The following is an 11,364-nucleotide window of genomic DNA, read 5'->3' on the forward strand; positions in this document are numbered from 1 at the left end:
CCTGAAGTCAGGCATACATCAGTAACTCACTGGACGTATGTTTTTTTCCCCAGTATTTCTCACTCTGCAGCAGATTTCTCAAAGCACTGCAAAAGATTATAAACTAAATGTGCTTTTTCATCTTCTTTGTGTGGTGCATAATTTCAATTGTTTAAACTTAAGGTAGACTTTTTGATACGGTGGGGCAAATGTTTTCCAAACACTTAACTTCTATTTCTATGGTACCTGTATGAAGTATTAGAGAAATGTTCCTACTGATTAAAAACGATGGTCATATCTCTACTTTAAATCTAAATGTACAGCAGTTCCTGGCTCTCCAACATTTATTCAATTAAAAAACAGTGGTCACTGCATGCATTATTTAGGAAACTTCACTGGTATTGGAACAAGCACTGTCTTCACTTACCTTGAGACAACCAGGGGGAGAATCAACATTTTCAGCATCCTCATCAGTAACTCACCGGGAAACTGGAAATAACTGATTTCCTGGAAATACATAGAGAGATGCTTACTGTTTTGAGACAGCCTGCCCTTGTGAGTCCTGCTACAGCTGGGTGAAGTGGTATGAGCAGGTAAAATCTGCAGCTCTAGTAGATAAGGTGGCAAAGACTGTACGCTTTAAAAGACTATTTTTAAATTAATTAAATTACATATTGTAATTCAACACACACAGCATTTTTCCTTTGCAAAGGAAGACAAAAATGAAATATGCTGCCTCCTGGGAACTACTTGAATAGTTTGCCCTGAATAATCCCTTTATTTTGCATTTCATGTGTTCTGCTAGCTGTATATGAAGCTACTGAGTGAACACAAAAAGTGTTCAGACTGCAGATAGGGCAGCAGAATAGAGAACTGTTTTAAGGTATTGTGTTTACTAAGTGCCATCATTTTTAACTGAGATTTACATCGTGTGCTCAAAGCATTCAGCAGTGTCTGTTGTCCTGTTTACTGACAGATTGATACAGCAGTAAGAAACAAATACCTGCAAAGAGCTTAGCTGAAGTACACTGGAGGAGAAATTGCCAAGGGACTTTAATAGCATGGTCTGTTAACAATGGGAAATCTCATATTTATTAATATAAAATACCATCAGTGTAGCACAAACATCTCTACTTCCATACACCTGATGGTGAAAATTATTGCCTGAGTTTTCTTTATACATACACATTCCAAACTAATATAGAATCCAACAAACATACTGTTTCTAACATTCGTGTCACTTATTATTCATACTCACATTGTTACAATGGGGCTGTGCTGGATTTATTAGCGTCTTAAAGACCAGAACCTTTGCCATACACAGTCTGAGAACTGTGAAAAGCCCCAAGGAGCAGCGTGTAGATTAACAAACAAATCAAATTACACAAATTGAACAAGCACGCAGACATGTTTTTTATCTTGAAAAATCCATCCTGAAGTTCCACAAGTTGCTGTGCTTTCTGTTATGTAAGTATTTTCCCTGCGGTGATGCACTCTGTGGTGCCACACGTACCTGCTGGGAGAGCCGCCTCGTCCTGAGGAAGAACCCAAGGAGACAGCCAATGGTGACCGACAACACCGAGAGGATGAGCAAACCATTCCTTTTACAAACATCCTTGATCCGAGCGAGGATCGCATCCAAAGCCACCGCCATGGTGTCCTCCGTGCTCCTTGGAGAGGAATCAGCATCCCATGGAGGGAGAATCCACTCGCTCCTCTTGTTGGAGAGGAACAGACCTCGCTCTGTATAGATCAGATCAAAGCACTTCCAGTTCTGCTTAGCTGACCTGCAAGGTCACCCCTCTGCCAATCGCCACCAAGCAAGCAGCTGGCATTATTGTTCCAAATTAATACCGACAATCCTATTATCGACTACATCATTAAGAGCCTGCAAGAAGATTAGGGGGCTCTGGAAAATTAGAACGGAATGCAGTAGTATTTCTAAAACAAGACTGCTTCAAAACAAAGTGACATGCTCAGAGTGCACTCCCTGGCCTTCCCAGTCTGGGGTCTGGCCGTCCACCCTTACAAAGGAGCAGCATAAGTCATGCTCACCAACACAGAGAAGGAACGTTACCACGCTGTTTTTCTGTGCAGGGCAGAGTAGGTGACATTTTAAACTGGACTATCACAACAGGGCAAGCCAGGTAAAACTAGACTTCGTTAATTAAAGCAGGCTTGGATTTTTTTGTTTTCCTGACCAAAACAAGAATGAAGGTGCAGCATAAGAACCACGCATGGATCAGAAACCAGTGGTACGCTGAAACACAGAAGGGAAAGCTGCTGGCATTTGGCATCTATTATCCTGGAAGCAAAATGATTTCACTTTTTCTTCCACCACTCTGTTGATTAGAGCAGGGCCAATTTACTTTCAGAGGATTATCAGAGTAAGCCATGCGGATTGCTTTCCTTTCCTTCACCGTGTCTGCACTCAGTACCAGTGCTGTTTTTATGACCAAAATACAGAGCCATGACTGCTCACCATGCTGCACTCACTGAAATGCTGCTGCAGAGCCCGAGCTACTGAGAGATTGTTCAGTATCTTTATGGAAAATGCTCCACAGAACACATTCGAGTATTTGCAGTGCCCTGTTTTATACTGCGAGGCAGTGTGTGGGTACGTGCCCACGTGTGAGCAAAGGGGCGAGCGAACAGTGAGCTCAAGGGTCAGCAAAGCGTCCTCCTGGAAGCAGGAACAGAACAGCGCGTGGCCTGTAAGGCACATGGACACACACACACAAAGCAGAAAAAATACATGGATTTTGTATGGTGAATCGGAGTGCAGACAAAACAACGCAGCCATGTAAAATTTTATTAATGCTTATGCAAGAAAGTACTGAACCCGTAGTGCCTCTGGTTGCAGACACAAGGCAGACAGCTTTGCTGCCGTTACGGTACGCGCGCAAGCACCTTCCACATGAAACAACGCAGCACATCTTCCCGAGCTGAGCGCTGCCGGCGGAACTGCAACCCCGAGCACCGCAGCCGGCACCCTTCGCCCTTCAGACGGCCCTCCGGCCCCTCACGGCCCGGCCGCGGCCGCACTCCGCGGAGTCCCCGTCTGCGGGGCGGGCGCTCCTCAGTCCCGGCCCGGGCGGCGGCAGCGGGAGGAGCGGGGCGGCGCCGCACGGCGGGTGACCGGGCAACATGGCGGCGCGGCAGCTGGCGGCGGGGCGGGTGGCGTTGTGCTGTTGGCGGCGGGCGTACAGCAGCGCCGAGTTCCTGCACCGCAGCATCGTGCCCACCATGCACTACCAGAAGAGCCTGCCCAGGTACCGCGGGCCGCTGCCCCGGTAGACCGGCGGCCCCGCGGGCTCCTCAGGGAGGCAGGGCCTTGGAAGGAGCGTCCTCGGGCAGCGGGGGACGCGGGCTGAGGTCGGGAGCGGCCGGCGGGCTGTGAGCAGAGGGCGGGTGTCTTTCCTCGTGCTGCTGCTCGGCCGCGGGCCGGCTGGGCTCGCTGGCTGTTTGTGGAACTGATCCGTTTCGTGTTAGGGCAGAGAGGAAGCTTACGGTGATACTGGTGGTGCAAGAGAATGGCGATGCAGGAGCCCGCGGACGGCACGTGGTGCCGGTGTGGAGCCGGGGCTGGACCCGGTGGGCCTTACGGGTCTCTTCCGACTCGGGATATTCTGTGATTCGGCGGTTCTGTGAAATTAAACCTCTCTCCTGCGTGGCTGCTGCTCCTTGCAGCTGTTTGTGTCGCTGTGTTGCCTGCAAGGTCTTAAGACCCTCCACTGCAGTAACAGCAGTCGAGTTGTGCTTCTCATGAGGGCATTACGCTGTGATGACATATTTATCTATTCCTTTTCTCGTCCTTGCATAAGGAACTTCTAAGCCATTGAGATAATAAAAGGTGTAAGGAAGGATAGAGGAGTGGGGAGAGAAATTGTGACTGCAGTGCAAGAAGCTGAAACCTCACCAATGCCATTGCTGAAGTGTCTTTGTTCCCCTTCCTTCAGACTGCCTGTTCCCAAACTAGAAGATACAATTAGGAGATATCTGAACGCCCAGAAACCTCTTTTAAATGATGACCAGTTCAGGTATGGACAAATAAGATAGTCATAATGCAGTATCATTTGTTGCTTCAAAGTTGAGTGTTACATATTGAAAATATGAATTGTGAAAGCATTTCAAATCTTTTACTGATTGCTGTAGGAAAACTGAAGAACTTGCTCATCAGTTTGAAAAGGGAATTGGAAGAGAGCTACATGAGCAACTAGTTGCTCAAGACAACCAGAACAAGCATACTAGTTACATCACAGGTATGTTGGCCAAGGGATACTCTGCTTCAGCAGAGCTGTGAAGATGGTGAAGGGTCTAAAAGGCAAGCTGTATGAGGAGCAGCTGGGGTCCCTTGGTTTGTTCAGTCCAGAGCAGAGGGGACTGAAGGGAGGCCTCGTGGTGACTGCAGCTATTCACAGGGAGAGCAGGAACAGCAGTTGAGCCCTGCTGTCTGGTGGCAGCGACAGGGGCTGAGGAAACAGTGAGGAGTTGCCTCAGGGGAGGATCAGGTAGGGGTGAGGGATAGGTTCTGCCCCAGAGGGCGGTGGGTACAGTTCTTAGCTGCTGGTGCTTAGGGAGCACTGGGACACGCTCTCATAGGGTTTGGTTTTTGAGTGATCCTGTGTGCACCAGAGTTTGGACTTGGTGATCTTTGGTGAACCTTTCCAACTCAGGTTATTCTGTGTGCATCTGGGATTCTAATTGGATGCAGAAGGAGTCTTTAGGTCATCATACTTCGTAATAGGCGGCTCATAATGCTACAAATAAAATGGGCTAAAGCTTAAGCTCTCTGTTGCATAAGCAACAGAATAACATGCTGTGAATATTGCCTGTGACAGTGTTTGTGCAAATTCTGAGTCTTTGGTAGAATGAAGAAGGCCCTTCACGTAACTTGAATGTTACATCAAAATTCTTCAGGATGGTGGAATGTTGAGAAACAAGAATTGCAGTCCTAAAGACATTTTTTCCCTTTTTGAATAGGAAATACTCAAGTAGTTGAGTACTGAAGTTGAATACTCTAGTAATTGAGTGAGAATACTCACTGCAGTTGAAAAGGGAGGGAAAGAAGTGGTGCTATTGGAGTGAAAAAGAATGGAAGGAAGAGATCAACCACAGACATAGTCTGTATTACAAATACATGGGTAGCTCTATTAAGGGAATGAAAGTGACGATTTTCAAGTAATTCCAAGTTACTTAGCAAGAAAACTGAACTGTGAGGGAGGTCAGAAAATAGAGGCAGAAGTAGTCAGTACTCTGGACTTGAAACAGTGCCCTCCAAAAAAACCCAAACCAGCCAAACAAAAAACGCCAACAACTAGAAACTCGTGTTTTTATAAAGAGGAAAAGAAACTGAGAGATACAGACAGTGAAATATGAGAATAGAGGAATACAAATTGAGAAGGAGGTATACATAGCTTTTAGGTTGTTCTTCCTAATTGTTGCTTCCACTGACTTCCAAATGCGGACATAAGCTTGTGAAAGTTTTGAATGGATGGGTAGCAACAAAGGTGGAAATACTCAAATACCTATGGAATTAGGAGTTTGCATGTTGTCCTCACTGTCTACTGAGACTACTCATTAGGGTGTTGGCTTTGCAAGTTGCACAGCAACCACAAATTCTGTAGAGAATAGCAGGGTATTTCATATGAGCTGCTGTTCAGTTTATTAGCTCATACTATCCATTCCCTTTGTACAGTGGGTGGAGTTTTAACTGCTGCTGACTCTGGTGTTTGTCAGGGCTAACCAACATGCTTCTGCTTTGTGTCAGTGAAATACAGAGCATTTATCTTCCTTTTATTTAGTTACAATTCTTTTTTTAGGCTTCATAAAAGATAATTTCAGAAACCAAGTTGAATATATGTATAGTTGCCCCCATTTTCAACTTTCAAGACTAAGGTTAAAAGGCGATGTGACAATGAGGAATGTGATTACTAATCAATGAGGACCAGGAATTATAATTGTGACTTAGATCCTTGAGTTAGCCCATTGCCCTTCTTACAGCCCATCAGCTGCCTTTAGTGGCCACGTGCTTCCTTTGTCTCCTTCCCAGCAGTGTGTTGTACCAAACCTTACTGGGTTCAAAGTTGTTAATAATAGAGCCTACTTAAAGTAAACAAATGAACAAACAAAACCAACACACTTCCTGCCTTAACTCCTGGATTTTGTTTCTCAGAGACAAATGTGTAGGCATGACCACATTTTAGAGCTAGACCTTGGTCATGGCAAGGACAGAACGTTTGTGTCACGTTTGTGCTTCTTGATATGTCAGCAGGTCACACAATGAAGTGAGACTGTCTAAAAGACCTGTGAGTATCAAATGTAATTCTTCCTGAAGTCTGCTCTCAGCCTGGAAGAATTACCTTGAGGTTCTCTCTAACCTCATCATTTTGCCAGTTCTGTTCAGTGTTGATAGTGTCAGTGGATAGAAAGAGAAAGAAGTTGTGATTTGTTAGAGACATACAAAAAACAAGGAAATTTTCCCTCATGGTAAATAACATTGACAATCTTTCTACAGACAGCTCCAAATTCAGTGTTTTTACTTGTAACCAGCAGTACTCTTTTCATGATTGGAGGTTGGGAGAATCCTTGGAGGAATTATTGTTTATGTTTTTTCTGTTCATATGTGCTGCAGTAGGTATTTATTTATGATCACTGGGGCAGGATACTGACTTTCTGAACATCTGTTTGATTCAGAATGCTGCTTTTATGTTCTGACCTGTTTCTCAACTCCCTGTTTTCAGGTCCCTGGTTTGATATGTACTTAAAAGCACGTGAACCTGTCGTTCTGAATTTTAATGCATTTATGTCTTTTAATCCTGATCCAAAATCTGAATATAATGATCAACTCATACGAGCTACAAACATGACTGTTTCTGCTATACGTTTTATGAAGACCTTCAGGGCTGGTTATCTTGAACCAGAAGTTTTTCACCTCAATCCCGAAAAAAGTGACACTCAGCTCTTTAAGAAAATTATCCGATTTGTGCCTTCTTCACTTTCTTGGTTTGGTGCTTATATGGTCAATGCATATCCTCTAGATATGTCTCAGTATTTCAGGCTTTTCAATTCAACACGGCTGCCTAAACTCAACAGGGATGAGCTTTATACAGATGAAAAGGCAAAACATTTGCTGGTACTGAGAAAGGGGAATTTTTATGTATTTGATGTTGTTGATAAAGATGGAAATATGCTGAAACCTTCAGAAATACAAGCACACTTGAAATACATCCTTAGTGATAACAGTCCAGCCTCGGCCTTCCCTCTTGGCTACCTCACCAGTGAAAACAGAGATACGTGGGCATTGCTGAGAAAGGATCTACTGGATAATGGCAATGAGGAAGCTCTTCGAAAAATAGACTCTGCTCTGTTTTGTCTCAGTTTAGATGATTTTCCCATTAAAGACTTTGTGCACTTGTCCCATACTATGTTGCATGGAGATGCTGCTAACCGCTGGTATGACAAATCCTTCAATCTTATCATAGCTAAAGATGGCACCGCAGGAATTAATTTTGAACATTCCTGGGGCGATGGTGTGGCTGTGCTCAGATTCCAGAATGAAGTCTTTAAAGATAGTACCGAAGTACCAGCTGTGAGCCCTCAGTCCCAGCCTGCTTCTGTAGACTCTTCCACAGCAGTACAGAAACTTGACTTCAAGCTGAATGATGCCTTAAAAGCAGGAATTACCAAAGCAAAGCAGAATTTCGATGCCAGTGTAGAAGGACTGTCTCTTAATATGATTCAGTTCCACGAAGGGGGCAAGGAACTGCTAAAGCAGAAGAAGGTAAGCCCGGATGCGGTGGCTCAGCTTGCCTTCCAGATGGCTTTTCTTCGGCAGTACAATCAGACTGTTGCTACGTATGAATCTTGTAGTACTGCAGCTTTCAAACATGGACGCACAGAAACTGTACGTCCTGCTTCTATCCATACAAAGAAATGTTCGGAGGCTTTTGTCAGGGAACCGTCCAAGCATAGCACAGAAGAGCTTCAGGAGTTGATTGTGGAATGCTCAAAGTACCATGGCCGTTTGACAAAAGAAGCTGCTATGGGTAAGTTGGATTATACCAAACACTCTGCTTTTTGAACTGTTAAGGTTGCTGTAAAAATGTACTTTATACCAGAGAGGTTGTGGATGCCCCATCCCTGGAGGTGTTCAAGGCCAGGTTGGATGGGGCCCTGGGCAGCCCCATCTAGTATAAGATATGGAGGTTGATGGCCCTGCCTGTGGCAGGGGGTGGGAGCTTGATGATCCTTGGAGTCCCTTCTAACCCAGGCCATTCTTTGATTCTGTGAATTTTGATGGAGGCTTTATATTCATGCAAACTTAACTTAAAAAAGCTAGCAGAAGGCTGCAGTTTAAAGTGTGTTCTTTGAGATGCATTTCTTAGCTGGGAGAGAATGCCTTTGAGCTCCTAGTTCACTGTTAATGTGCCCAAAGGTTTTTCTACTTCAGCTTTTGTCCACAATTCTATGCCAGTAGGGGTATTAAGGCTCTAACAGCTTCCAAATCAAGCTGATTCCTTATCTGTTCTACTCCTGGTATTTTTCTTTTGCATTGACCTTTCAGAAGTATAACTTGCTTCATTAAACTCAAGAAGACTATTGAACATTTGCCAACAGAGTCTAAAATCTGCCTTTTTCTATTGATGCAAAATCCTCTTCCTTTTTAGATTAATAAATTTAGGAAATCCTTTATCTCTTTTTTAAACAACCTGAAAATGCTCAGATAACTAATTAAATAATGTGATGCATTATTAAAGTTGACTGTTAACATTCAGTTTGGTTTACTATTATGATTTCTGGTTGAGGCTAGCAGTGCAACAGCAAGCCTTCTTTCCAATAAGTGCATTAGATGTGCAGAATGTCTGGGTTATGACAAATATTTCTTGCTAATACTGAAGAAACTCCGAGCTCTACAGACCTTTTGTGGCTGAAGAGCAGTGTGAGGTTGAAATAAGTGAGTTTACTTCCCACAGAAATCTCTAATAGTTGTTATTTTATTTCAACAGGTCAGGGATTTGACCGACATCTGTTTGGGTTGCGCTATTTGGCCTTATCCAAAGGTATTGCTCTGCCTGATTTCTATCAAGACCAAGCCTACGCTCGGCTTAATTACAACATCATTTCTACAAGCACATTGGTTAGTCCAGCCGTGCAATTAGGAGGATTTGGCCCAGTGGTGCCTGATGGCTTTGGACTAGGATATCAAGTTCATGATGATTGGATAGGTTGCAATGTTTCCTCTTACCCAACTAGGAATGGTAAAGAATTCCTTCAATGTATATACAAGTCACTAGAAGATATTTTTAATGTTTTAAAAGGCAAGAAGGTTGGTAGTTAGTTAATAAAAGAGCTGGAACACTTTACAGTTATGGTAGAAAATGCAGACTTTTTCTAATTGGCAGTACATACCAACCAGCATTCAACATGACAAACTACTAAGCTCAGTTGGCTTCATTTATCTTCATTGAACTTGAACACTGTGTAGATTCAGTTTGATTTTTAAATGTAAAAAAAATCAAGCACAGACCTTGAGGCATTTCAGGAAATAAAAACATTCACAGTGTTGAAATGAAGTAGTGGATCCATCTATCCAAACAGATCAACATGTTTTTAAAACACATCTAGAATAAACAAGCACTGTTAACAAATTTATGAACTCAAACATTGAGTTTGTTGTGAGTTTCAGATAGACAACAGCACCTTTAAACTGTTTGATTTTAAAATAATACAAGCAATTGCATTAAATCTGACAGTGTGATTTGCACTTTCAGCAAGCTTGCTTACAGTGGTCTTACTTTTTTCTTTAAACTTTAAATAAATTTCAGAACTGGTTGTACCTCAACAGTTTGAAGCCTTTCCAATATAACAACTTTTTGAGAAATGAAAAATGAAGTGAGAGGCTTTAACTAAACTGCAATCACCCACTGCATTGTTAAATTGACTAGAAAAAACTGTGATGTAATAAAGCTATCTACTAGTAACTATAAAGTTCCTTTATTACCATGTCAAGATTATACAGTATGAGTAGTAGCTTGTATTTCTTGTAAGGGTTAAAAAGAATACTTCTTGCAGTGTTGTCTCTCACCATCCATACATGAAGTCTGTCCAATAATCTGCTGCTTTTTCGCTGTGTACATTTATGCCTTCAAAAAGAAATACCACTGAACTTGACCAAGTCTTCGCAGAAATCTCTAAAGGATAGCAAGAGAACTTAAGCATAGACATCACTGTAACTTAATCACACTGTGAATGCAAGATCAAACCAGTACAGACAAGTTCTTCCTGCTGTTCCTGACTCAGACTCTGGCAGCTAAAGTGGGTGGGAGCAAAAGGGACCTTTTTAGCCAAGGAGCTCAAAGTTGTTTGGAGTCAAATGCAGATGCCTTTTGCTGAAATTCCACCTTTTGCAGAAAATTCATTGTGGCACAGATAACTTGAACTCCTCAGTCTTTAAACCTTCATAACTACCATATTGTTTTTATGCTGGTCTGATGAACCATCCTTGCAGTGTGCTTCTTTCAGCGTAGTCTGCTGTGTTGTGGACAGCCAGATATACTGGTAGAACTTGAAGTCTGAGCATGTTGGTAGGATGTGATGTGAATTTCAGAGCTCAGAAACCTATTCACCTTTACCCTTCTTTTGGGTATCTCAGCTTTAAAATTTGCTTGGTATCTTTATTTAGTGCAGGAAGTGTAAGCAACACCACAGCATGTACTGCAAGCATGGGGAAGGGGAGACACACTTAAAATACATAACCCCAAAGGTTTATGAACTTTTCCTTGTCAGGGCTTTTTCCTCTGCAGCCTGTGATGTACTGTTGTAGCTTTCAGTTGAAAAGTATTTGAAGCTTGGTTTGACACTTACCAGGATTATCCTTTCAGTTTGAACAAAGAAGGGACAGTTTTGGCAGATGAAGAAACTAATATACTCAGAGCAAAAGTCTTTGAATGAAGTTAACAAGAGAAAGTATTTATTTTTTAAACATGATAACAAATGTGCAAGGCTGTGAGAGTGCTTGCCAAGAAGTAGAAAGTGTCTGCAACTAGAAATTACTTTACCTGATAACGTATTCAGAAGGGTAACTTTATTTTCAGAAAGAGTAACAGGCGTAAGTGCCAATAGCAGTTAAGCTTATTAAGTATTTTCAGAAAAGTTACTTCTGTGTCTTTTATAGCTTTCTGACAGTTCAGTATGTACATCTTTGCTTCAGCAGTTAGCACGCTCTCTTTACCAATACTCTTAGCCATCTCCTAGGTGTAGTGGGTGAAAAGACCTTATTTGCTAGAGAATGGAATGTGGGTATTTCTTGGAGATTAATTAAACCTAATTAAAACTTCAAGGCAATGAGTCATCCAAATACTTGTTAAGCAGCTGTCTATCCGA

General features: G+C 42.7%; 2 protein-coding genes across 5 annotated transcripts in view; one reads left to right on the top strand and one right to left on the bottom strand.

Moving 5' to 3' along the window:
* The window catches only part of SLC1A7 (solute carrier family 1 member 7), a 44,406-nt gene extending 42,773 nt beyond the window's left edge, over window positions 1-1,633 (bottom strand). Inside the window, exons 1-2 of the mRNA XM_031602742.2 lie at window positions 1,493-1,633; window positions 407-486 (exon numbers count right to left, since the gene is read on the bottom strand). Coding sequence (XP_031458602.1) covers window positions 407-486; window positions 1,493-1,633 — 221 coding nt within the window. The remainder of the gene's footprint in view (window positions 1-406; window positions 487-1,492) is intronic.
* A 1,259-nt stretch (window positions 1,634-2,892) lies between these two features.
* On the top strand, window positions 2,893-11,363 carry CPT2 (carnitine palmitoyltransferase 2). Of its 4 annotated transcripts, none has more exons than XM_090146680.1 (5): window positions 2,893-3,354; window positions 3,939-4,019; window positions 4,135-4,241; window positions 6,723-8,027; window positions 8,988-11,363. In XM_090146680.1, exons 1-5 carry the CDS (start codon window positions 2,897-2,899, stop codon window positions 9,317-9,319), a joined length of 2,283 nt encoding a protein of 760 aa, XP_090002806.1. In that variant the 5' UTR covers window positions 2,893-2,896; the 3' UTR covers window positions 9,320-11,363. The 4 variants fall into 4 exon arrangements, with proteins under 4 accessions (XP_090002806.1, XP_031458508.1, XP_031458517.1 ...); XM_031602648.2 differs by having other exon boundaries at window positions 3,064-3,251; XM_031602657.2 differs by lacking the exon at window positions 4,135-4,241 and having other exon boundaries at window positions 3,112-3,251.
* Window position 11,364: the final 1 nt, after the last annotated feature.

The sequence above is a fragment of the Phasianus colchicus genome, chromosome 9, assembly GCF_987193195.1.
Source record: "Phasianus colchicus chromosome 9, bPhaCol1.hap1.1, whole genome shotgun sequence".
In the NCBI taxonomy this organism is placed as follows: Eukaryota; Metazoa; Chordata; class Aves; order Galliformes; family Phasianidae; genus Phasianus; species Phasianus colchicus.

Coding starts and splice junctions, on each gene's coding strand:
- CPT2 (XM_090146680.1), top strand. CDS start 2,897: ATGAAACAACGCAGCACATCTTCCCGAGCTGAGCGCTGCCGGCGGAAC. Junction 3,355..3,938: donor AGCGGGGGACGCGGGCTGAG/GTCGGGAGCGGC, acceptor CCCTTCCTTCAG/ACTGCCTGTTCCCAAACTAG. Junction 4,020..4,134: donor TTAAATGATGACCAGTTCAG/GTATGGACAAAT, acceptor TGATTGCTGTAG/GAAAACTGAAGAACTTGCTC.